The sequence below is a fragment of the Myotis brandtii genome, unplaced genomic scaffold (assembly GCF_000412655.1).
Source record: "Myotis brandtii unplaced genomic scaffold, ASM41265v1 scaffold69, whole genome shotgun sequence".
Lineage (NCBI taxonomy): Eukaryota > Metazoa > Chordata > Mammalia > Chiroptera > Vespertilionidae > Myotis > Myotis brandtii.
This window is the reverse complement of record NW_005370700.1, coordinates 2,937,143-2,965,019: the sequence shown is the minus strand read 5'-3', so window position 1 is coordinate 2,965,019 and position 27,877 is coordinate 2,937,143. Positions and strand designations below refer to the sequence as shown.

The following is a 27,877-nucleotide window of genomic DNA, read 5'->3' as shown; positions in this document are numbered from 1 at the left end:
CGAGCTACCTCGGATGCAGGGGCAGATGGTTCAGATTATGGAAGCCTACAATCAGATGGAACCGACTACTTTCTGAATTAATACACTAAGCTAATTTCAGAGGGAAAAATCCTTCCCATTTTCTACCCTCCCTCCTCACCCACTTCTAAGTTTTATATTATGTTAAGCACATCCAGAGTTCTTCAATTAAATTAGTCTGACATTATATGGCTGTAGTGTAATTTCCAAATTCTAGCCCAGAGCATGTCCTATTGAAAAGTGAGTCCAATGAGACTCAAAACCCAAAATGCTTCATTTCAACAGAAAAATGTTCAATTTAAAAACTTTTTAATAATCAGGGGCCGTCCCTACCTCACCGGGGCCGTTTCAACCTCACCGGGGCCGTCCCGACCTCACCAGGGCCGTTTCAAAATAATCATATTTTCAAGGTAGTCAAAATTTAATTTTTTCTTATTAGAACTGAAGAATTATTCTTTCCCCAACTCATGTTTTTAATAATGATTTACAAATAGGTTCAGTTCAGCATGTTTTATGTGTATTGATATCTAACATTATTCATGACATTATATGGGTCAAAAGGCTTGTTTGTTTATCCTTTGATGAAATTTTTACAATTCAGCTGTATTTTTAAAAAATCTTTATTTTTGAACGTATTACGTAAGTCCCATTTTTCTCCTATGACCTCTCCTAGCCAGCTCCTCCCCTCTCCACACACACACAGACACCACAGGACTTTACCACCCTATTGTCTGTGTCCATGGATTATGCATATATGCATACAAGTTCATTGGTTGATCTCTTCCAACCCACCCTTTCTTGCCTTCCCTCTGAGGTTCAACAGTCTATTCATGTTTTTTGTCTCTGGGTCTATTTTTGATCATCAACTTATTTGTTTCATTAGATTCCACATATGAGTGAGATCATGTGGTACTTATCTTTCTCTGACTGGCTTATTTCACTCAGCATAATACTCTCCCGGTCCATTCATGCTGTTGCAAATGTTAAGAGTTTTCTTTTTTTATTGCCGCATAGTATTCCATTGTGTAAATGTACCATAGTTTTTTTATCCACTCATCTGCTGATGGGCACTTAGGCTGTTTCCAAATCTTAGTTATTATAAATTGCGCTGCTATAAACATAGGGGTACACATGTTCTTTCTGATGAGTGTATTGAGTTTCTTAGGATATATTCCTAGAAGTGGGATCACTGGTCAAATGGGAGTTCCATTTTTAAGAGATAAGGGCTAGCTGCAACCTATGCCTATTTTGTAGACATGAGCCCTTCCAGGAAACAGATGACTATCCTTCAGATTGTACAGAACTATGTCATCTGCAGTTTTGCCTAAAATGCTTGTTTTATATACTTAAAGATCTGCTTTCTCTTTTGCTAACCTATTTAAAAATATTTATTTTCCATAACAATGACTATTTGCTGGAGATCTGTCCTATTAAAATAGTTTTGGTCAGAAAGTGAAATTCCCCAAAGTCAACATGAATTTGGTAGGTCTGACAAAACAAAAAACCAAAACAATAAAAATTTCATTATATTTTGTTTAAATTATTTATATTGATTATAAAATCTTTTAAAATTTCACTTTATTAGGAATTAGGAAATATTAATGGTAATGGTGTCAATTCTAAACTAAAACCAGTTTGTAAAGCAGCCTCTCCCTGTCCAGTCCTTTTCTGTGTGTGTGTGTTGGGGGCAGTGCCAAGCATTAGAGACCCTTAGGTGGTAGCTACACCAGTGTGGAAACTGAACACTCTCGGGCATTGCTTTGTTTCATGAAGTCAAGTCTCTCATTGTCTTCCCAAAAGATAATTCCATTGAAAATGGGGTGTCTTTGAAAACTTTTTAATCCTTAATTACAATGGCCTTCCTACTTGGGACATTCAGTAACTGTATTTGCTGCTGTGTGTATAATCATTCATCCCTCCAGAAAGGGAAAATAAATGGGACCACTAGGTGTTACCCCTCCAAAGGCTTCTCATGCTCCTTGAATAAACCCCAGATGTTCACTATGGCCTGCAAGGCCATGTCCCAATACCCCCCAAAGTGTCTAGCTAGGGCCTTCAGAGCATCTAGTTTCCACCATACAGCCCCTGCAAGCTCACTGATCAGGCTTAAGTTTCCTTTGATTTCTTTTAAACCCATCTAATTTATTTAAATCTTTTATTTTATCCAGTATTCTCAGAAGAGGGGTCCATTTCCTTAGTCTACCATTTTCTGACACCACTTTATAAAGATTCTCTTTTACATGCCACCAACCATGGGGGAGAGTATTATGAGGAAACTGAAGGTCTTCTTTACTGAGTGGCGGAGCCAAAATTCAAGCCCAGATGTCTGACCCAAAGCTCTACTCTTTCCTTCTTATACTGCATGACTCTCAGAATTGGAATTACTTGGTTAAATGGTGCTTGCTAAAAAGATTAAAAGATTTTTTTACTGCCATTAATAATGAATAAGATTCCAGATTAATTATACTTTTACCAGTATTTGATTATTAAGAGTAAAAACATCAAATACATTATTTTAATTAATTTATATTTTTCATTATCAGCAGGGTTAGCATTTATCCATGACCATTTCTACCTCTTTTCTTTTTTATTCATTTTATTTTTAAAAATATATTTTGTTGATTTTTTACAGAGAGGAAGGGAGAGGGATAGAGAGTTAGAAACATTGATCAGCTGCCTCCTGCACACCCCCTACTGGGGATGTGCCCGAAACCAAGGTACATGCCCTTGACCGAAATCGAATCTGGGACCCTTCAGTCTGCAGGCCGATGCTCTATTCACTGAGCCAAACCAGTTAGGGCTCTACCTCTCTTCTTATGCTCCCATGTGTTAATTCCGCAGGTGGTACGCCACCCAGGGCTGAGCACACAGTGCGTCATAAATGAAATACTATCACAAATCAGGGCCTATTTGGAAAATAAATACCTACCGATTACTGGAGAACAATGAAGGAAAAAGTAAATTTACTAAAATATTTCTTTATTTGAATAAGGTCAATGTCATTTCTTGAATTCCAGCTAGCATCAATAACAATCAGAAAGAAAAAAAAAACACTTGACAAAATGTTATCCAATTAAAATTAACAGTGGGTAGAAAATTCTTTTAAACTTTTAAAGAAATATATTAAACAGGCAACATACAGATCTAAAAAGTTGCAAGTGGTGATTTCACATTAGATCGTATAAATAAAATAATCCCCAATATAATCACTTGTTCATGATCTCCCTGCGAAAAGCACATGGCAGGAAAAGATCACATCTGAATATTCACAACTCTCACGTTGTCACAGACACCGCGTCTCTGAGATGCAGCGGACCTGGCAATCCCTTATTCAAGTAGTTTCTGTTTTCCCCAAGTTATCAAAAAGTACAATTGTCTGAGATAAAATGTCACAAAAATCGCAATCAGGAACACAAAAAGCTTTAGCAGGCAGACATGAAGATGGGAGTTTTCATGGCCTGACCATGATCTGAAAATGATTTTTAAGTTTAAAAGCCATCAACTAAAGTAAGAAGAGCTACAGGCAACAATGTGGGTTTAGTTTGTAGCTGCTACTAAACCAAGAGTTTCAGTAAAAAGAGTGTTAAGTAAACTGTGAGTATAAAAGACTCAGTGCACGTTGCTAATATAATTGACAACAAAAGTTACATTATGTGCTCAGCTCAGCTTTAAGCCAACAAAACAATACTCATTTTCCTCCACTCCCCTTCTTAGTGGTTCTCAAAGTTAGTGTGCTCAGGATCACCTGAGGCGCCTGTTGAAAACAGATTTTGAAGCCAACCCCTGAGTTTGGGTTTGGATGAAGCCCTGGGATCTGCATACTTAACAAGCACTCCAGGCCCCAAAGGTCCATGGACCACACTGTGAGAAACGCTGATATCCCTTTAATACGTAACAAAAAAACGGTTTATTGTTTGTGGTTTCACAGGAAAGTTTCCAGCTGCATAAAACATCTAAACAATTAGAACACAAATAGGCACATTAAGTAAGGGTGTCAACCATTATGTAATTGCATTTCTTTTTTAAAGTGGCATCATAAGCATGATTTACAGTATAATTTAAAAATCAATTTTGTTTTAATCCAAGGCACCTGTAAAATACTTGCTGGTGTGAGACAAGTTAACAAATTCAATTATACAAAAACAGTACAGAAATGAAAGAATCCTGGCAGTGACTGATTTTTCCACAGAGCAAATACATTTTTCTTCAGAAATGAGCTCAAGTCAATTGTTTTGAGGAAAATAAAACAAATTTCAATTAATATGATCAACACCTGTGCAAACTGCTTTGCCAAGTAATTTTGAGCAAATTAAATTACTAAGCAGAAAAGAGTCATGCTCGTGATCTTTCATAACAGCTGTCTCTGTTTCTATTAGGATGGTCAGAATGACCCCTCTGGAATTTCAGGCTGAAAAGATACACTGCATAGATTGGTATTCCTCACTAAGTCCAGGCACGTGTGACCACGGATTTGTAATACTGAATATTTGGAAGCCTTTTATCTCAAGAGGATTTCCCAGTACATAGTCTACAAACTAAAACACTCTTCTGAAAGTATTAATTTTTTTTTAATGAAATAAGAGTAAATTCTGTGATGATGTCTTTCAAACATGAATCCAAAATGTTAACAGTACCAGGAAAAGCACGATGGAAGCATTTTCTACGTTGAAGTGACTGAACTGAGTCAGTAATCATTAGAATATTCTCGTTCAGTGTTCTAGGAGAAATGCTAACATAAAAAGCAATGTTAGGACTGTTTGCATATGTAGCTCAAGTTAGGTACTGCTAACATGTAGAGTTCTTCAGAGTCTTTGTATAGATTTTAAGCAGTCAGCTCAATCTGTAAATGACATTTCAGAATAAACTTATGAAGGCTTGGAAGAATTAAATAGCACTACTTTACAAAACAATATTATTTTGGATTCTACAACAAATGAAAGATAACCACTTTAGCTAAAAGAGATAAAGGTATTTGGAAGCCAGCAAAAATAAGTCTACATCAGCTGTGAAAACAAAATGAAGTACATTTTATTTTGTTTTAGTCTTTTTCTTTTTAAGTGCATTTTAAAATGTCATTGACAGACTGTTTCAATAATGCCCAGGATTCTGTACAAAGTCTACATCAACTCCTTCCATTCTGACATTTCAAGGTCAAGCTTACTAACAAGTACTTCACACTATCCTCAGTTCTGGCCCTAAAAGAAGGGAATCAGAAGTATTAACTCTATTTCTCAAATTCTGCCTTCAAAAATCTTAACACTGCTCCTACCCAGCCTCCTTGACGTACACAAGCATGCAGAGTCGGCAACATGTGGCTATATGAAGTAATGTAAACTAGAACGTCACGTGGGTTTTGTGAACTAAAATATCCTTCGAACGTGCAACCTGAGCTGAATTTACAAGCTGCATAGAAGGGGAGAAGTTCCTCAAATCACAAATACAAATGCAAACGTTTTCATGATACTGAACTGACACTGTTAGAATAAAGACATTCAAGCATATGAGTGATCATGAAATGAACACATTACCAGGCAAAATACCCATAAAAACTATTATCAGAGGAATGCATTCACCTAATTTTTTTTTTTAGGCAAAGAGCAGCTCTTAATTTCCCAAAAATTTCCTTTAAATGTGAAATATATAATTGATAATCAGAGGGAAAAATATTTCAATAATCATTATGCAGACTATTATCCAGATCTTAATGCTCTCAGACAACATATTCTTTGATTTCAGAGGGAGTAGTATTAGATTACAGGATTGTGGGGACTGGGTCTTAGAGGAGAAAATTCTGACCTTTAAAAAAGACTGTTACAAAATAATCATGATGAGGAGCTCTTAGACCTCATATTTGGGGGGGCAGGAGGGAAGTGTGTTTATATTAAATAAAGAAACTTCCAACATCTGAGACTTGGGGGTATCTTTCATATCTGGGGGTTGTCCCATTTTCTATTACTTTTCCTCTTATTTATCAATATTCTGTTCAGCTATATTCTACTGGACAGAAATTCAGAGAAATTTAAATAGATTTTATGTACTATGCACAAATTTACATGTGGCTGTCTTACTGCAAATCAGTGTTTAAAGTTATTTTATACAAAATTTAATAATTTAGCCTATGAAGCAATTTAAATACAGTCCCTCAAAAAGACATTTTGTACATACATACATGATGTACACATATGAAAATGGTGGTCAAAAGAATTTTTTGGCAGCTGCTTCTTGCTGAGTCCTAAGGAAAGAGAAAGAAAAAACAAAAAATTTCTATACACTTTACTTTGGAAAGAAATAGGACTGCTTAAAATTAAAATATACAATATCTTTTGATATATAAAATACATTAAGTATACATTCTGTACATGCATTCCCAGGTGAACTGAAACAGACTATAAATATTTGTTTTGTATAAACCTAATTTAAAGGTATTGAAAGTTCTAGTATAAGAACATGAAAAACTTCATTATTTCAAATTAAACACAAAAATGTTGGGTCCAATTTTAGAGACTTACCTATACATGATATAACCAATGAATAGCACCGATTGTATCACTACGAATATAACGAAGTGAACCGTAGATAAACATGATGGAAATGGTGGCAGTTCTGGGCATTTTGGTCTTTCATTTGATGGCTATAAGGCAAAGAACTCTCTATTATAATTAGTCAAGTTAGTATTTTAGAAAAAGAATGTGAAATCTTTATAAAACTCATCGTCTACTGTGTAAACTCAAGTATTTTCAATTATTCATCCTATAAATATGTTCCATCCCTTAACTTTCACCACCAAACTTTCTGAAAGAGTAGTTGACACTGGATGGCCTTCACCTTTCACAGTCCAGTCACTAACTCACTGCCATCTCCCATGTTCATCATGTGACAATAATTTTAGTGTCCTTGAAGGTCACAGACCAGGCACTCCCAGCTGTTGCTTGCTGTACTGGAGGAATTCTTAATAGCATCACCTTCAACAGGGTAACCATGTAATTGTCTGAACTAGAACACTTGAGAGCATTCAGCACCACTCTCAAAAGTGCTCTGGTTCAGACAATCACATGGCTACTCTTCCAATGAATTGCTGACAAATCTAATGGCTTTTTGCAGTTCTCAAGCATGTGACATTACTAGTTAGTATTTTGAAAAATGTTTTTTCCCACCCTGGCCAGGTAGCTCAGTTGTTCAGAGCATTGACCCAATATGCCAAGGTTGCAGGGTTGATTCCCAGTCAGGGGCATATACAAAAAGCAACCAATGAGTGCATAAATCGGTGGAAAGATAGATCCATGTTTCACTCCCCTCCCCACCCCCTGTAAAATTAATAAAATAAAAAAGGAAGAATGTTTCTTTTCCTATTTCCATGAGTATTCCTTCTATTATAAGGAGATAATTGAATATCAGAGACAAAGATTCCCTCAAGGTATGTAGACAGAATGGCTTCTAAGATTATTTGTTTTCAATATGCTTACACGTATGGGACAAGTTCTTCAGTACGTATATATAATACCCCTAGCGTCAACGTGGTCCTTTCAACAAAGGCTCAAGTGGGGGGAAAATAATCTCAAACAAAATTAAGGAAATAGATAATAATGCTTAGGATGAGAGGTAGCGATCAATAAGAAAACTACTAAGCCACATTTGGAAAACTGAAGGGGAAGAGGCAAATGCTACCAGCATTTGTGAATTTTATAAGGGCTTTTAAAGCCAATAATTAAGAAAAAAAAAAGTACTAGGAATCTGTCTTCAATATTGTCTCTTATGCATCTTACATTTCAAAAAAATGTTAGCTATTTTTAATATTTATTGTCAATCTCCAAAAATGTAGCAGGCTTACACTATAAAAAGTACCTAATAAACAAAAACGAAAACAAACAAAAAAGATTTAAAAATGAAACAAGACGCCGTAACCGGTTTGGCTCAGTGGATGGAGCGTCGGCCTGCGGACTGAAAGGTCCCAGGTTCGATTCCGGTCAAGGGCATGTACCTTGGTTGCGGGCACATCTCCAGTAGGAAGTGTGCAGGAGGCAGCTGATCGATGTTTCTCTCTCATCGATGTTTCTAACTCTCTATCTCTCTCCCTTCCTCTCTGTAAAAAATCAATAAAATATATTTAAAAAAAAAAATGAAACAAGACAGGAAAAGTAGCTGAAAAAAAGAAGAATCTTGCTTAGAGAAAGCTGCTATCAGCTTTAGATGTGCACTTCCTTAACACTCGAAAGAGAAATCTGGGTTACCTGGCACAGTCTGTCTAACATAAGAGTTTGTCAAGAGAGACATTTATCTTTTCAAAGTTGTTGAGAGATATCATAACTGAAAACAAGAACTTTTTAAAAAGAAAACTTACAGAAAAGAACCTAAAAAAAAGTCCGAGATTATGATAGTTTCACTAATTGGAATAGCAATCAATTTTTAAAAATTCTATTCAATACACTATGGAAGCATCATGTAGAACTTACAGACATATGGAAAAATTCTACCTAATATGGGGGGGGGGGGTAGGTTAATAATAATAATAAATACAATAAATAAATAAATAAATAACAATACAAGAATAAACTGTTTTGAGTACTCACAATGGTAAAACTACTTTTGCCCACCCCTGTATTATAAAAGAATATTAACTAAAAAGTTAAAATAGCTTCAGTAGAATATAACAGAATATGTGTTCTTCCTTTCCTAAAGAAGGCTGGTCATTATGAAGCTAGAAAGAAGAGAGCTCACCGCGTTCCGCAGCACTAGGGACTCTATGTCCCGCTTCACTACGTGAAGGTGCTCTTTGATGTCATTGAAGTGCTGGGTGGCCTCATAAACGCCCCCTGCAGACCCAGGATGCTGGATGTTGCTGACTAGCCTGACGGTGTCACTCATGGAATTCCTGGAATAGAAAATCCCTTTAGACAATGGAATCACTGGAAAGATGACTTTTTTCCATCACAGATTTTCAAATGATTAGATACACTTCCAAGCTCAATATTTCAGATAATAAAAAAACAGAAAGAGAACATAAATATTTTAGAAAACAGAATTATTTCCAACATTGGAAAATAATTTATAAAACTGTAACTTAACATTATGCCTTTATCTTTTACTAAAGGTCATCAAATCACATAGAGAATAACACTAAATAATTTGTGTTAAAACCAGAATTATAAATGGGTATTATATAACATAATGAATTCAAATCTTCCTAGATGTTAATGTTGGGCAGTAAAGAATTAACCCTGCACACTCCAAAGGTTTTCAGGACTGGCCCTTGACCAACCCCTGGGAGGTAACCTCTAAGCCCCTGGAATATCCTTCATGATAAGAGTGTTTTTGTCTACCTGGGGCCTTGGACCCCACCACAGAGTTTATGCTAAGGATGTGATTTGCCTGGAGCCTTAGGTGCTATATGAGTTTGACCTCTAGGGGGACTGCAATTGAGTAGTTAAGGTCAGTCACATGGGTGCTTCATGCCTAATTGACATCTAATACAAATTCCAGACCCCAAGGCTCGGGTGAGCTTCCTCACTGAACATGTCACAGGCCACTCCCGAGGGGAACAAGCACTGTGCATGGGACTCCACTGGGGACGGGAATAACTGAAAGCTTGTATCTAGTTTCTCCAACTTCATCCTACTTACCTTTTTCCTTTGATTTTATTCTATCCTTTTGTTGTTATAAAACAGAACTGTGAGTATAGCAGCTTTTCTGAGTTCTGTGTACTTCTAGCAAATCACAGAACCTAGGGATGGTCCTGGGACCCCTAAGTCAGATGTAATTCTGTCTATTTCCCCTTGCAATTCTATCAGATAGCCCCGATATACAAATCTACTGCCTCAACTAGAACTCAACTCAAGAGGCATCTGTTTCAAATATGAAGGAAAAATTGGTTGATTAGCATACTGAGCAATGGTGTGGTAGTCGTCAATGTGTCATCTTTTTGAAGGGTGATTTTGACTTGATGCAACATTTCACCTTACACACATTGACTTCAGAATATAATCTCCATGTAAAATGTGATTCCACTATTCAGATGCAAGATCAAGATGACCACTGAGAGCTTCAGTGGTGGGCTGGGTCATAGGGCTTGAGGAGAGTGGTGAGTATCTTGAATGAGATGTGATGACCAAGAGTGAAGAAAGATTGCTAAGCAGCTTAAGTATTATATTACAGGGATAGGCTGAAGGTACAGAAGAGGATAATTAAGAGCAGTCCAGAAGAATATGTGAACATGTTGTGAAAAGTCTAGCACAGTAGCTAGAATGCAATAGGTACACAATAAATGAGGTAAACATGAAATGCTAAATGCTGTCTACTCACCAAAAAGAGCACTTAATACCTTCAATTCAACATTTAAAATATATAACCAATTAACAAAGGACACAAGCTACCACATACAAATGGCAAAGCTCAAAAAACATTTGTAACTCTTTCCACTGAAAAGGCCTAGAAGCAATGACAATCCAGTAGCAATAAGCACTTGACTGCCTATAAACAACATTGCCAGGGCTCCAAAGAAAAATGCTTTTTGCCATTTCTCTTTCCAGAAATGTACAAGAGAAACCTGGAAAGACTTACACTGGAAAGGAAGGAAGCTGCCAAAGACCACTGGGGCTGTGCTGCAAGGACACTGAAGCTAACTCAAGGGGGCACTAGTGGCCAAAGATGGGACAATTTGAACATTAGTTACAAAGACTAGTGGCTCAAAACAGCAAAATATGTTAAAATCCATGAGTTGAAAAAAAAAATCATCACCCCTCACTACCTCATCACTTAACCTTGGAGATTGCCAGGGAACTGACTCATTATCCTGAAAAAATGGTAAGGAGAAAGAATCTAGTATTTATTCCGCCTTTCCGGAACTAGCTTAGGATAACAAGTGATGGGGGAAATTCTTCTTTTTAAATGGAGAGGAAATTTTAGAATGGGAATGTCACCCTTCCTCAACCTCTGATGAAATGATGGATTCAGGTGAGGGCCATCACCAGCTACTAAAACTTAGACTAGTTGATAAGGCATTTTATCATGAATGGCTCGGGCTGACAACATCAGGTTATTAATAACTGTTGAAAGTGGATAATACGGTTGAAAATTTCTATAAGGCTTTATATGGTAGAAAGAGCATTTAAAAATGAAGAGATAATGAGAATGAATTCAGACTCTATTTTCATATTGTGATCTTTTATCATTCAGGGCCTTTTTGTTTTCTCTTTTTGTATACTGAAGGGGATTGAACTCTATGTTTCTGCTAAAACTGTAATTCTATGATTCCCTAAGAAAATGAAAATCCATAAAGACACAAACCACATTGAACATAAAAGGCAGATATTTTCTATCTCTTTAATTTTTTTTCTAAAACTTAATTCTGAAGAAAAAGCTCTACAGGACAAATTCAGAAATTTGAGTTCAGTTTTTACACTAACTTATTGTATACATGACATTTGGTCTCAGTAAGTGGAAGTTTACAAGGAGTGTTAACTACCCTAAGTAAGTGCTTTCATGGACAATACGAACAGATGGCTAGGATTTACTAAGCACTAACTGAATCTTAAGATGTTCTTAGCATTACTGTTCAGAAAGGTAAGCAAAGCACTAAAAGAATATCTAGAGTGTGCTACCATCCACATAAGAAAGAAGAAAACCTAAGAAAACACACATGTGCAGAAGAAGTACAGGAAAAGCAAACAAGAAATTAATTGGATGGGTCACCAACAAGGGTGGGTGTGAAAGGGTTGAAAAGAAGGAAGAATGGGGAAGGGGTAGTAGTGATGAAGAGGGAATGATACGTCAATGAATATATATCTTTTTGGCTCTTAGAACCATAGTATTCATTAACCATTCATATACCCCAAATATAAACAATTAAAATCAACCAGATGTAGGAGCAATACAACTACTAACAAAAAGCCCATCTGTATTATAAACAAACTAGAGGCTCAGTGCATGAATTTCGGGGCTGGGGGAAGGAGGGGGTCCTTCAGCCTAGCCTGCACCCTCTCGCAGTCCAGGAGCCCTTGGGGGATGTCTGACTGCCACAGGGATGTCCGGCTGCCACTGCAACTGCACTCGCCAGCCTTGAGCTCAGCTCCCCCTGTGGGAGTGCACTGACCACCAGGGAGCAGCTCCTGCATTGAGCGTCTGCCCCCTCATGGTCAGTGCGTGTCATAGCAACCGTCACTCGCTGTTCGGATGATTTGCATATTGGCCCTTTATTATATAGGATATCATAAACATACTGAAGTGAGTGGGGAAGAAGAGAATTAAACTAGATATTATAAGGCTAGAGGCAAAAGAAACTTCATATAAATCCATCAGTAAATGTGTTTCTCACACAGATATGTGTTAATTTGAAACCACTTATGTGCACACTAAAATTAAATCAATTAAGTAAATATATTATAGATACTAAGAATCAAATTTCTCCCTGTCGGAGAAAGAATGTTCAAATAGGAAAAGGAGATAGGCTAAAATCAACCCTGTACTATTCATTCTAGTCCAGTCCAGTCCAACTAGAATCCTAAGTATTCACATAATCCCATGGTTTTTTAATATAAATGTTGATTGATGGATACAAAAATAGAGAAATGTGTACATGTGTGGATTAGTATACATTCACCTACTCCCTGAGAGGGCCTAGAATCAATGGCATTCCAGTAGTAATGAGCACACCTAGTGCCCAGATCTTGGTTTCTAAAAATACCTTTCTCCAATAAAACGAACCAGGTCTCAATGGAGAAGTGGTTGATTCTAGAGCTGGAGCAGAGAAAATACAAGATGTGCCTGAAACAGAGTGTGGTATCAGAAAGTAAAGAGATGCATAAAAAATGATGGGGGCTTGTTGAAAGAACACAAAAGACAACATGGAGAGGCTTCTAATGACCAGAGCTGGGACAATTTGAATAACAAAATAAATAATGATGGTATTGGATTATAACCCTTAGAATAAATATTCATGAGTCCATACTGATATAAATAATTGATTAAATAAGTAAATGGGGGAGGAGGAATAGCTAGTCCATACAGAATTCCAATAAATAAATGCAGAAGAAATGATGGAAATAGAAAAATCAGCATTTGGTAAATACCACATACTTGTTTCAGGCAAGACATCAATGACACTAAAATCAATGAGCAAAAGTTTAAAGTGAAACAGGATATTTATAGTCTCAAAGTATCTTTCTTACAATATTTATTAACCACCAAGGGAAAGGTAGTAACTTTAATGAAGATAAACTGGGAAGAAACCATCATAAGCAAGTGATCACAGCCAACATTACCAGTGATAAGACATTCGGATATCATGAACAAGATACACTGTTGTATTCTTGTAAAAAAATGCAGAACCTCCACCCAATCATGAGTAAATACCAATAAACCCAAATTGAAGAACAATAAACCAAATAACTGATCAATGCTCTTGGCATTTGTATGGTCATGAAAGACAAAAATGAATTATTTCAGACTGCAGAAATCTAAAGAAAAATAACTAAATGCCATGTGAGATCCTGGAACAGAAAAAGGTATTAGCCCTGGCTGGTTTGGCTCAGTGGATAGAGCGTCAGCCGGCGGACTCAAGGGTCCCGGGTTCGATTCTGGTCAAGGGCATGTACCTTGGTTGCGGGCATATCCCCAGTAGGGGGTGTGCAGGAGGCAGCTGATCGATGTTTCTCTCCCATCGATGTTTCTAACTCTCTATCCCTCTCCCTTCCTCTCTGTAAAAAATCAATAAAATATATATTTTTTTAAAAATAAAAGAAAAAGGCATTAGTGAAAAACTGGTGAAATCTGATTAAGATCATTAGTTAATAGTACTGTACCAATGTTAGTTTCTTGGTTCAGATCATTGTACTACGTTTATCTAAGATGTTAACATTAGGGGAAGATGGGTGGGGGATATATGGAAACTACTACTTTTGAAACTTCTGAAGTCTAAAATTAGCTAAAAATAAAGATTTTAAAAAATTTTACATGAATCAGTCTATTTCTAAAACTATTTAACTATTCATTCAGCATCATATATATTTTAATCTTGCGTCTACAACTTGAAGATTTTTTTAAATGCTAAACAGTACAACTGAAAGAAATACAAATTTGCTGTTAAAGTTGGGTTGTCTTTAATGTCTAGGTATTTGATACTTTCACCTTCTATTCAACCTAATCCTGTTTAATTTTCTAATCCTAAAGAACTCATCTTGACATTCTTGTCTGTCAAGGGTTGTACTGGTTGGGACAGTGCTCTAAAGTATTAGCTTATGAAACATGACATTTTGGCTGTTTCTCTGCTCCTGAAATTGAAAGCTGTTAATTATTTGTATAAGTGGATCCTTTTTAGAAACTTATCATTCATTGTAATAAGGACACAGTATCTCTTCTCCGCTCCAACTCTTTGTCCAGTCTCTCTTGGGATACAAGATGGAATAAAAAAGAGGTAGTCACACATAGCATATTTCCTTCAAAATTCTTTCATTCCAGTATAAGTTCTTGCATCAGGTATGCTTGTACTTCAGTCCTACAATGGTATGCATGCTTACTGCCCTAGTATTTTCCAAAGGGTTGTTATATACACTGAGTGGCCAGATTATTATGACTACCCCATCAGTACAATGAAGTGAATTAGTTATGCAAATAATAATAATAATAAAACCTTGAGAGTATTTGCTTAGGAAGTTTTCAATATTCAGTATTTTTGGAAGTGTCAATGAAGTACTGATGGGGTTGTCATAATAATCTGGCCACTCAGTGTACTACCCATATTCTTTTTATGTACGACTATGTCTGCCTTGTGTCAAGTAACTAGGACAAACCTAATTTTTTAAAGATGCTATAGCATTTTTTTCTTATCTAGCTTAGAACAATTAAAAAAATTTAGATGTGTTTGTAGTTTCTAAATGTCAAAAGTTCCTGTATTTTACATTAACTTTAGTACTTATAAAATGAATCTAGAATGTGATTCTTACCCTCATGCAGGAACCTTAAACAATAATGTGCCTGAATATTTAGAATAGTCACAAATTTAGGATAAAAATAGCACCTAACACTAAGACATTATTGTTGTATACTTACTTCATTTCATTTACGTGTCGCAGAATTTCATGCTGAGTGTTCACAATGGTATCCAGTTCTTGCTGAGAGACCTGGAGGAAAAACAAAATATGAGCCGCCAGCTCAATAATCCACATTCTATAGGAACACAGAGCACAGTAGCCTTTCTTTTCTACCTCTTCTCCATCAGGCCAACTAACTAGGGCATATCTGCGTATTTCAAAGCTCACCTGTCCATGATGCCCTGGGATTCCTGCTCCTCTTTTAGAGATCTCCTCCGTCAAGGAAGAGACGTATTTTCTCTGTTCATCAAGAATCATATCTAACTGTCGGTTCAACTGCTTGATTTCAAGATGAATACGATTCTGTCCTTCAAAGACTTGTCTCAGCTCACGATCTCCTACACTCTCAAATATTTCATCTGCTAAAATGGAAATTACAAATTAAAATTAGTAATTTGTTACTAATCACTTAAGAATCACTTATGCACACATAGTTTTCAAGATATGGTAAGTGACCAAGGTATCCATATATATTAAAATTAGAACATCACCAACACGGTATAATCTCCCCAATAGTGAATATGCAGATAATTTCCATCATGATTAAATTACTGTTTGTTTTTGTCATGTCTGGTGGTTGAACATTTATTGTAAATTCAGTCTGACTTTTTTCACCTAAAAATCATTTTCTCTTTCAAATGTACTGTGAGATTCTATTTATAAGAATGGGCAGAACTAATTTATGTTAATAAAATCAGAATAGTGGTTACCTCTATGGAGGGGGTTTGACTTGAAAGAGACATGAGGGAACTTTCTGGGTGATATTCTGTGTACTGATCTGGTGATGGTGAAATGGGTATTCACATCTTGTCAAAATTCATCAAACTATACTCTTAAAATTTGTGCATTTTATTAGCGTAAAAGATTAAGAAATGGAGGGGAAAAGACCTGATTTTCCTTTTATACCTGACCATACTGAAAAGTTTCATCCACACATTACAATAAGCTTCAAGATATGCTCACTAAACACGTGATACTTAAAACAAATCCGAGAAAAGAGTAAAATTTGTATCTTATTTTTAACTTAAGTGTGAATCGTACTGTTGGTCACTTAAGAATCACATACTACAAACAGTTCAATTGTGCTGAAGGGGAACAATTCAGATAGCAAAAGTTAGCAAATAAAATAAAGTCACTCTATTTGGCCTTGCTATGTCTTATTTTTGTTATGTAGCACACTTAGGTTCTTAATTACAGTGGCTTAGACAAGTATTTTAAAATTTTCAACCTTTAAAGTCCAGAATTGTTGTGTAGTAAGGGGAGGAGAGCTAGATAATCATTTCACACTACTCTCCCAATAGTTCAGTTTTCAAGTATTACCTCTGTATAAATAAGGTAATTGTGTGTCACTAAAAGGCAAGAAATCAACTTTAGCCAATTTCCTTCAACAAATATTGAGTTTCAACTACTTAGTCAGCATGGTTGCTTTTTAGGTTTAGGGGACACAGCAGTAAAAACAACGCCCCTGTCCTCATGGGGCTTACACTGCACTGGTTACTGCTTATCTATGGCACCGCTGGAGTCCTTACCGCCCACTGCACTACACCACTGTGACTGGTGAAAGCATCAATCTCCAAGCCCTTTAAAGACTGAAGATTTGCTCATAGATTATTTCCGGAAATGACTTGGCAGGTGCCAGATAAGAGAGGATGAGATGAATGAAAGTGTTCGGGACACACATGGGCCACCACCAATGCTGCAGTCCTGAGGACAGCTTCGCTCCAACTCACCAGGTTGCCCTTGAAGGTCAGGGTGGCCCTTCTGAAATTCCTCTTTTTTTTTATCCAGTTCTTGTTGAAAGTGCTCAAATTCCTCCTGATATTTCTCTTTTTCTTTTTCTGAAATTTCTTTATCTGGTGTAGGCTTTTTTGGAGTTTAAAGAACAAATCATTAAAAAAAAATTAAGAAAACAATAAACCTCAATATATGTCCTTTTCTCATCATAACTACTCCACCACTAGTTGAAAGGTTAACATGAAAATGTTCTACTAATAATTCCAACCAAAAATACTAACAGCCAATCCCATTCATCGAGAGCTTGCCAGAAGTACATTGCTTTATTTAGTGCTTACAGATGTCCCGAGATAGCCAATACAAACACCTCAGTTTACCAGTGAAGAAATGCAAAAGGTCAGATGGCAGTAATTGGCAGAAATAAGAGGCAAACCTAAGTCAGTCTCCCCAAGTTTTCAGGTTACAATTTTCTCTTTAATCTGGCTGCCTATCTAGGTTTAACCTGAAAATAAATTTTTTGAAAACCTGTTTATACTTACTGGCTCTTTCCCAGGCTCAGTCAGTTGGAAAGTCAGAAAAGAAAGGACATCATGGTCATCTATAAATTAAAAAAAAATGGGAAAAAGTTCCATATAGGTTATTTTTATGGTTGTAAATCTGTACATAGTTAATTGCTTTAAAAAATAATCAGTAAGGGAAATAAAAATTAGCTCTAATTTGGTAAATGCAATGGTGCTGTGAGCTTAGACAAAAATTCATCAGAAAGATTTACATTAGAAATAAGTGAAATTCACTCTCTTCAGTCCTAAACTAGAACATTTAGCAGTGTTTAAAATAAAACAGGTGTTTAATAGATGTCTGATAGGGGAATGAAGAAACAAATGAAGGGTCAAATCAAGCCCAAACTCCTAACCCTGGCACCAACATCCTACCATATTGTCCCATAAACCTTCATGGACTATATATCCCGGCCAAGTAAGACAAAATCCTGTCCTACACATATTTCCTGTATCTGTCTGTCTCTACCTACCTGTCTTATAGCACTTACCACTTCGTGCTTTACTTTCTAGTTATAAACCTAACACTGCTTCCTGGTTTATAGGGAGTATCCTGATTTATCCATGTTGTCCTGGCATTACTAAGAGCATCTCCTTTTACTCTCAAAGCATCACAATTTAGATAATATGATTCCTCTAAAACAGCATGCATAATTGTTTCCCTCACACAACAGATATTAACAATTTTATTTTATATAAAAATATAATTAATTTTAAGCTGAAAACAGGGTCCTAGCAGATCAAACCTCCTAAGATTGAATAAAATGCCAATCCTGGCTAGTCACATCCACAAAGCAAGAGCAATTAATTCCAACTGTGCAGCAATCTTGAAGCTTTCTGCCACTATTATGGAGATCTAGATATGCAGCCAGATTAAAGAGAAAACTGTAATAGTACAATGTAGGTTAGGTAACTTTAGGAGCAGTCATGCAATGAAATAGAGCCCTGGACTCAGAGGAGTCAGAATCCAAACCAAGTCCTGCCTGGATCTGACCGTTACTGGCCATGTGATCTTTAGAAAGTCCTTTAATTCAAGATTTGGCAAACTCATCTAAAATCAGGTAAAAATCTATCATCTTTCTCTCCCTCTCTGTGTTGCTGTAAGGAACAATTTATATATTTGAAAATAATAAAAATATTGTATAATGTACCATATAAACCAGATGGTTTAATGTCAAATGATAAGTTCATTTATGATCACACATGGAAAAAAAAGGTAAATATATCTTGTTTAACATTTAGTCCTCAATAATATTTCCTCAGGATACCAAATTCATGTAAATGTGTAGTGACACCTCGCAGTATCCTAAAACATTTGGTAATTAACCTTTATAGCTTCAACTTTAAATGTCTCCTTCACTATGAAACGGCACCCGCACCGATGCTCTAACATCAGTGTATGTAGCCCCAGCCAACTGTATTCCTGCAGAATCTAAGTAGAGAATAAGCAGTCCCAAGAGACCAAAAGACTGGCCCTGTTGGCTATGAGAAGCTTACACCTAGTCTTAAAGGTTAAAAGTAAACAAGTCTACACATCTCTAAAATATACTATTCCCAACAAAACTCAATTCACAAACTTTTAATGTTAAAGATGGCAAGATTTACCTGCAAGACCTCCAGTTGCAGCAGATATTCCAAAATGTCCTTGTGCAGGGATAATCATATTTTCCACTTTGGCACAAAATTCATAATCATTTTTATCTGGTGTGAAGCCATTGTTGATCATTACCTAGAGAGACATACAGTAGCTACAGCTTTTACAACAGACATTCAGACATTGTAAAAGGGATTTCAAGTAGTCAATTTATGTCTAATATTAGTTGATCTTTATATTTGGTCTAATAACCAACAGTCAAAAAGCTATCAGCTTTCTCTCACTATTATAAAGGATAATCCCTGTCTACTAAAAAAACCTCACTTATTTTTGGTAATTATTTCACTTAAGAAAATGGCTTTTACCCTACTATGTGCCAAAGGCTTACAGAGACAAATGTGATAATTTCCCATGAAAATCTTTCTAAAATAGAATATGGCTCACCTTTTTTCAAGAATTCGTAGGGAACCATGATTTCTTTGAATGGTTCACACAAAAGGGAGATCAGACTTGTTCTGAAACCCCAGGGAGAGAGCTAAAAAGAATAGGTTGAATTTACAACTTTTACCATAGCTAGTTGAAAATGAAATAGATTACCTTATTAACAAATAGTGAGCTCTTCATTAAATTAGGAAGGTAACTGGACTATCATTTGGTTAGCAGAAAAAAAGAAGTAACAGAAGTCATACTGACAAAAATGGTGGAAAATGAAAACACTAAAAAGACACTGTTTTTGAAGTAATGACACGAGATGTCTTAAAAGAATCCTAGGATTCTAAGCACAGGAATCAACCTGACACATGAGTACTCTTCTCATGACCCCAATCAAGCAGTAGTCAGCCTTCTCAAAACCCTTGGGCTCCAGCAATACCATCACCAGCCCCATCCAAATAAGGGTCACTGAGGTTAAGAGTGGAAGCATTATATAGAACTTTATAAAAATATATATATATATTTATTGATTTCAGAGAGGAAGGGAGAGGGAGAGAGATAGAAACATCAATGATGGGAATCATTGATCGGTTGCCTCCTGCACGCCCCGTACTGGAATCAAACCAGGGACCTTTCAGTCCGCAGGCCAACGCGCTATCCACTGAGCCAAACCAGTTAGGGCAGCATTATATAGAACTTGACCTTTCATATTGACAAGCATCTTGCCAAAAAATTTGGACAGAATATTGTAACATTTTCCCTGGGTGACCTAATCTTTACCACCACTGACAGAACTTTGCAAAATTAGGCCTTCCTACTTCCCCTCAAACAGAAACAAGTGGCCACTCTTGGCTAGTTAATGGTACTACTTTTGTACAAATTCAGGAACTATCTCTGACTCCACAACTGCATTCACCCTTCCACCCCAAGCAAACTAGTACTAAGTGCTATAGTCTCTACCCCCTAATCACTCTTCTCAATTCAGACCACAAGCACAGTCTTACAGTTAAGAGGCTGCTGGGTTCAAATCAGTTCTGCTACTTATTTGGTATGACACTGTCCAAATTTCTTAAAATCTCCCATATTCAACTTCCCCATGTAACTGGTGGTGCCCATCCCATAGGGCTGTTAGAAAGAATGAGAAACTGCATGTAAAGTATCAAGTACAGGGCATGGCCCATTAAAAGTCAGTGAGTCTAAATCAGGGGTGGGCAAACTTTTTGACTCGAGGGCCACAATGGGTTCTTAAACTGGACCGGAGGGCCGGAACAAAAGCATGGATGGAGTGTTTGTGTGAACTAATATAAATTCAAAGTAAACATCATTACATAAGAGGGTACGGTCTTTTTTTTGTTTTATTCATTTCAAACGGGCCGGATCCGTAGTTTGCCCACGGCTGGTCTAAATGATTGTATCTTTTGCTCCTTTCACAAATACCATAATAAGAACACTGCTGCCCAAGTCTTCTTCCTAAATTGCAAATCTAATTATTTCACTTTCCTTCTTAAAACTCTTTAAATCAAGCATGTCAACAAGGCATGCTTGCTTTAAACTGCTCCTTATGATATAAACAACACAAGACCTGAAGAACTTGTTTAAGCTACACTCTTGATCCATTAAGGCAGCGGTCACCAACCTTTCAGACCTCACGGATCACTAGTGGTCCGTGGACCACCAGTTGGTGACCACTGATCCAAAGGTTTCCTTAAATCAGTGGTGGCCAACCTTTCGGACCTCACGGACCACAAGTGGTCCTCGGACCACCTGTTGGCGACCACTGCTTTAAGGGGTATCTGTGTTGTAGCATTCACCACACAGCATAGTAATGCACACAAGTGTCTCCTGCATTAGACTACAAGCTCTTTGGAGAAAATGATCTTTGCCTTACTTATATTTGTATCCTGATGGCTTGGATATGCATATAATGTGCGGCACATAATAGGATGCTTAGATATTTACTGACTAAATAAAAACCTAGAGGCCAGGTTTTACAACACATGACCACTTACATCAAGCTTTGAAACCACTTCTGTTTTCTCATATTAATGAGAAACACGAACAATACTCAAATTTAAATGCATTTAATTTATATCAAAGATTGAAAATTAAAAGTCATATAAGAATACTGTTCATTTGATTATCACTAAACACATGGTACTTACTGTCAATGTTTTCTGGTAATATATAATCTTTGCCCGGACAGGATAGGGTTTATTACGAAAATCCCTCTGGCAACTTGCTAAAGCTTGATTAGCCCCATCACTATAATATGAGGGAAAGGAAAACAAAAAGAAACATAAGCTTTTCAATATTTAAAAACTCATATTTAAAATGATTCATATCTAGAAAGATTAAAATAGTATCAAGTTAAGATAAAGTCTTTGGGTAACATGAGGAGCCACTATCAGCATGTGCTGATAGTGAGGGAAAAGCGACACTACTCTTGGATGTGAGATTGGGGTGAAGTCCTTCACCCGAGTGCAGAATCAGAATCACAAGAAGGTCTGGCACCTTTATTTAAATATCTCCACAGGCCCTACCAGTGTGGCTCGATGGTTGAGCATCAACCTATGACCCTGGAGATCAGGATTCGATTCCGGTGAGGGCACATGCCTGAGTTCTGAGTTCAATCTATCTCCATTGGGGGGGTACAGGAGGCAGTCAATGATTCTCTCTCATCATTGATGTTTCTATCTCTCTCTCCCTCTCTCTTCCTCTCTGAAATCAATAAAAATATATATTTAAAAATTATAAATAGTTCCACAGGTATCTACCAGAGTAAAAAAAACCACTAAGGTAGGAAACAGTAAACTGGAATGTGGATGAATAAATTTTCTTCAAGTTTTATTGACTGGCTAGAAGGTAATTCCTCCCACAACAAACATGTAGAATTAAAAAATGTAGGTACCTAATTCCCATACATTACAAATACACTAAATACTTAGAAGCTTTGTACCCCTCAAGAATCTTAAAATATACCAATTCTAAGGTGGAAGAAGGTGGCATAAATTTCTTAGTCGTCAGGTTAGTCAAGGTTCCAAACCTTATTTTTGAAAGATCAAACATCTCTTTTAATAAAAACAAATAAACATGATAAATGGAATCACTGAGAGCCAAGAACATTTCATTAACTTTTAAAAGTATTATATAGCCCTGGCCAAATAGCTTTAGTTGGCTTACAGCAAAGGAGGGGGACATCCGGCCCACAAAATCATTTGGTCTGGCCCTGCCAAGGCATTAGGGGTGAATTAAGTAAATGTTTGACCAATAATATAGCAGGCTAATTTTTAAGTTGGTAATTTTGTATGGCCCTCGAATGATGTTACAAATATCCAAAAGGCCCTTGCCAGCAAAAAGGTTCCCCACCATTGGCCTACAACATCATCCTGATACATCAAGGTTGGGGATTTGATCCCCGGTTAAAGCACATACAAGACCAACCAATGAATGCATGAATAAGTGGAACAACAAATCAACGACTGCTTCTCTCTCTCTCTCTCTCTCTCCCTCTCTCTCTCTCCCCCTTCCTTCCACTCTCTCTAAAAATAAAAATATCCTCCTGGGGTGAGGTTTAATAACAACAAAGAACCAAATTAAAATAAGACCTTTCCACCAAGTTATAAAATAAATCTCAAGAAAAAGAACAATCTTATTTCATCTGGAAAATGTTCATATTTGAAATAATATATTTACTAGGTTTCCAAAAAGAAGCTGAAATCAGGAATAATGTAAAAAACACATACTTACTTTTGATGGTCATAATGGATTTGTCCATTGTTGCCTACAATTACTATAGCAGGATTATTTTTCTAAAAATAAAAGAGAATATGTTTTAAAGCCCTTAGCCAAAGAATTCCAGATCATTCTAGATGTGTTATAAGGTTTCTTACATCTCTAATATTCTAGAACTGAAGTTTTTAAAATAATAGAAGAGATTTCTACGTAATTTAGAAAAAAATTAGTAAACTCTTACAAGCATTCAAAAAGTGTCACTTAACACCCCAATAAAGACTGATGACGTATTTTCTCTTTGAATAATCAACCCAACATGTATTTGAGGACACACCGTGGGTATGGGACAAGTGTGGGATTTGTGGAAGCTAAAACAGGAGGACTAACATGGCTTCAGCATTCAAGGATTTATTAAAGTTCTCTCTTAAATTGCTAATAATGACTCCAGTAGAGAAACAACCAGCTGAAATGAAGATAATCAATTTTAAGGCTGCTCAAACACAAGTTAATGTTTCCAATTCGTAAGTATATTTTGTTCTTAACTGTTTTAGGAGAGATCAGAGAAACTGGTTGATCAAAAAGAGTGATTAATACAGGAAGAGAAAAAAATACAGGAAGAGATATAAACTTGTGAGCTAGTAGTAGTAATGAACATGGGTATTTTCATAAAAAACAAACTATAGCACAGATGGTGTGGCTCAGTGGTTGAGCACTGACCCATGAACCAGGAGGTCACGGTTCAATTCCCGGTCAGGGCACATGCCTGGGTTTTGGGTTCGATCTCCATTAGGGGGTGTGAAGGAGGCAGCCAACTGATGATTCTCTATGGTCATTGATGTTTCTATCTCTGTCTCCCTCTCCCTGAAATCAATGAAAAACATTTTAAACAATGTTTAGTTGACTCTAAACACTAATGGTTTCACTGCCTACATCTAAATGACTCATGCTTATCCATCAAAATCACTGTGACATACAGGGTGTTAGGGAGGGGGGCATTGCAAAATTATCAGTTAGGGCTCCATTATGATCTCAAGTTGAAGCATGACAAATCAGGAACACATAGCTTTAAATGTATAAATTCCCAGCTATATAAAGACTAATCATCATACTTTGAGCAGTTCTTTACTATTAAGCCTACAAAAGTATTAAATAAGTTGTATTTCTCACAGCTTAACTATGAGCAGATATATTAAAGTGGGTTAACAGTCCTGACAACAAATATACCTTTCCATCATTGTCAAAAGAATCGAAGAATATTCCAACACCATTCCACATATCAGCTGATCCAAATACAGGACCCTCCAAGCCTTGATTTTCTGTATACCAAACTGCCTGTAAATATGTAATAGGGAACATTTAGAGGCTGGTGGTATATGCATTTACATACATTTTCTAAGTTAAAGAAATTATCATACCAGGCCATCAGCTCCAATTCGACCTCTTCCAGTCACTCGAAATGTAACCTCAACTTCCCAGTTCTCAAAGGCTGCTTTTGTCTTTGTCCACACTGATCCTTTTTGGCTTTTTAAGGATGGTGCTATTCGAATTTGATCTGAACTTGGAATGGCATCTAGAACAAAAATCAGGGAAGAAAAACTTTAAGTTATAATTAGGTAAAACTCAATGAGTCATCACCAAACTGTTACATATACTTATAGAGATCTAATTTTAACTTAGTAAGCTGTACAATAATTTTGTTAGGAAAAAATTTCATGTTGACAGTTTTAACTTTAAAATTTTAGGGCTTTCTCACACAGCTCCTCTTATCTTTTGAGTAGTGAACTATCTCTGGAAAAAAAAAATTAAAGCTGTAACCATACACTAAAAATGCAAGGGGCAGGAGGGAGGAAATTTTGGCTAAAGTCAAACCAAAAATTTGATTCTTATATTATTTTCAAATTCTTTTAAAAATTGCGATGTATTCTATCAGTTTACAAATGTTAGAAAGCTTAAACAGTGTGAAAAGAACATACCACTAGGAATGAAGAGACTTATTCCTAGTCTCATTTCAGCTGAATGACTTTGAGCAAATAATTCTCTTACCCTCTTGGGCTCACCATATGTTCACCTGTAAAATGAAGGGGCTGGGCTCAACCACTTCCATAAAACCCCCAAAAGCTATATGCAAAATTTTGTGTATATACATTCTCCTAGGGAGAGGATCAACTGAATTTCAAGTCAGTAAATAGTGCTTCAGCATCAGCAATTCTCAGAGAGAAGAGGTCCCCAAAATGGTGGTTCCCATTTCCAAGCTAGGTTCAAGTCCTAGCTCCACCACTTACCAGCTATTTATCATAGGCAATTTTCCCAACAACCTCAGAGGTATATCTCAATAAATGTAGCTCTTCCTATTACTGGACTAAATCATTATTAAAGCAACTATCAGGCCTAATTTTTAACAATTCTAGCACACCCTCTCAGATATTAACCAGTTCTGATATCCATGCTGGGAAATAACTGTACCGTCTCTTTGTCAGTGTAGAAAACACTGACAAGTTGAGATACTTTAGTAACACCAGCCACTGTTTGTCACCATCACTTTCAAACATTTAAGGGATGGAGGCAGGCATCCTAGAAAGAGTTCTAGTCTGACACTAGCTATGCAACCTTTTTCAAGAAACAACCTTTCTGAACATCAGTTTTTGCATTTATAAAATAGACAACACCTGCCATGCTTACTAAGGATTAAATCGGAATGAAGGTGAAAGAGCTCTGAGAGCTCTTTATAAGGGGTTATAAATTGTTATCATTTTTTGCCCTTATGGACCCATGCATGTGTACTGACAGTACAAAAGGTCATTAGAGTTAAGGCGAAGAAACACCAAAAATTTGGTCCTAATTTGGGGATGAGTAAAGGGCCAGGTTTAAACTAAATTTAAAATGTTTCTTTTTTTTTCAAAATTGTTTTAAATAAATCTCAGAGCAAAATGAAAAGGTAAAATATAATCAATGGAGTAAAGAAAACAGTGAAACTATAAAAATCACAGTAATAATGAAAGCAAAGGATACCTATAGCAGTGATTCCCAGCGTCAACAGATAGAGGTGTCATGGCTAATACTAGTACACTAATCCCTTTATTTCAAATTCAGTCTAGCCATACAATTTTAATTCACCCCGATACATTATCTGACATTTCTGCAGTGAAGTTAGTTGGTTATAGGCTCTGTAAAGAAAGCTAAGGCAACTACTGTGAGTAGCTGATTAACATTGCTAATTAGCTGATTATGTGGCATAAGCATGAGGGAAGAGCCAGCAGGCAATGGAAGGATGCAGAAGTGAAAAGGGTGAACAAATTCATCACCATAACTGACAAATTCATCATCATTCCATAAAGAAAAACAAAAAAACTCCAAAACTTGTGTCTGGTACATCAGAATCATCTTTGTGTATTAAGAACGTTACCTTGATAACCAATGCCCAGGAACATACCCTTGATGAATGGGCACATAATTAATGTCTTCTGAGTAACAAAATAATTGCACTCTACTTCAAATAATTAATAACTTGGTCATTATGTTAAATTGAAATTTATACCTTTTAATTATACATTAATTTCAGTGAAAAGGGGCCTTCCGAGAAGTGTGCTTCCTAGTCAATAATCACTTTCTAGAAATGGAACATTTTGTTCCAAATATTGGACAGCCTAAAATGGTGTACACAAACCTTACATAAATGACTTAACTACATATAAAGACAGAATTCAAATGGCCAGAGGCAGCATGTCAAGTGCTGTGGCTGATTCCTTAGTCAGCAGTGACACATCAGCACTAAAGCACAGATTCGTTTCTTTCACACATGCAAATGCCCAGCAAGGCCAGCTCTCATCTACTAACAGGGCCAAACTCAGAGTGAATCAAACAACATGGAGCGCAGATCACTTTGATTTTTCCAAAAAACTTTTTTTAAAAAAGCTGTAGGCATAATAATGATAGAATCGAGTTCTGAAACAATATAAAAAAATATGTCGCTTGGTCTACTAAATAAAGGGACATGTGTGCCTATTCAGTTACATAATGACTTAATACAAAGCCTTAAAGGAGAGATCAAAGGCCACACCAAGTCACTGAGAGTGGCAACCTCAAGGTCTCGTTCCAACAGGGTGCCAGAATGTCCCCACATAAAAACGTAAAAAGTTACCATAAAACCAAAATGTATCGTCTCTGGAACCGTCAGGGGGCATCGGGCACAAACTGGAGCATTAACCATTGCTAACACCAGGTTTTAAAAAAGCAACAGAAGCAGGGGAGGGCGGAGAAGCGGGAAAGGAGGCGGAGGGGCTGGTGATGAGTCTCAGGGTGGCACCGCCAGGGGTGGGATGCCCGACGTTTCCCCGGGGGACGTGGCGCCGGGGTGAAACGTGATGCCCAGAAGCGAGTGTAAGTGGCTGCTTAGGAGGGTAAGTAACAAAAGCCTCTCAGAACAAACGGAAAGAACCGACGAGATCAAGGAGAAGACCGGCGGAAGGCGGAAGGGGGGGACAGACGGGGGAGAAGCTGGGGGGCAGGTGGAGGGACTTAGGGGCCCAGAGCCGACCTGCAGGAGGGGCTGCCTAGAGGGTCCCTTTCACCGCGCACGAGGTGTGCAGCTGAAAGGAGGCGAAGCGAAGGAGGCGCCAGGCGAGGAGGGACCCGGCCCCCCGCCCTCGGCCCCGGCTTACTCCCCGCGTGGGCCCAGAAAGGCACGGTCCCGTCGCTCTGCACCAGGTGCGGCCCCTTGAAGCTGTATTTGT

General features: G+C 37.0%; 1 protein-coding gene across 1 annotated transcript; it reads right to left on the bottom strand.

Annotated features, from left to right (window-relative positions):
- Positions 1–2,980: 2,980 nt before the first annotated feature.
- On the bottom strand, positions 2,981–27,871 carry LMAN1 (lectin, mannose-binding, 1). The gene is made up of 13 exons (XM_014529648.1): positions 27,806–27,871; positions 24,563–24,717; positions 24,372–24,479; positions 23,163–23,224; positions 21,578–21,677; positions 18,995–19,118; positions 17,372–17,430; positions 16,829–16,961; positions 15,267–15,457; positions 15,058–15,128; positions 8,734–8,887; positions 6,528–6,649; positions 2,981–6,250 (listed from the first exon to the last, which is right to left on the bottom strand). Exons 3-13 carry the CDS (start codon positions 24,420–24,422, stop codon positions 6,214–6,216), a joined length of 1,104 nt encoding a protein of 367 aa, XP_014385134.1. The 5' UTR covers positions 24,423–24,479; positions 24,563–24,717; positions 27,806–27,871; the 3' UTR covers positions 2,981–6,213.
- Positions 27,872–27,877: the final 6 nt, after the last annotated feature.

Excerpts from the sequence above, each read along its gene's own strand:
- LMAN1 (XM_014529648.1), bottom strand. The coding sequence starts at position 24,422 with ATGTGGAATGGTGTTGGAATATTCTTCGATTCTTTTGACAATGATGGA. Across the intron at positions 17,431-18,994 it reads TGCAACTGGAGGTCTTGCAG|ATGACCATGATGTCCTTTCT; the intron begins GTAAATCTTGCC and ends TTTAATTTATAG. Across the intron at positions 6,251-6,527 it reads ATTGGTTATATCATGTATAG|GACTCAGCAAGAAGCAGCTG; the intron begins GTAAGTCTCTAA and ends CTCTTTCCTTAG.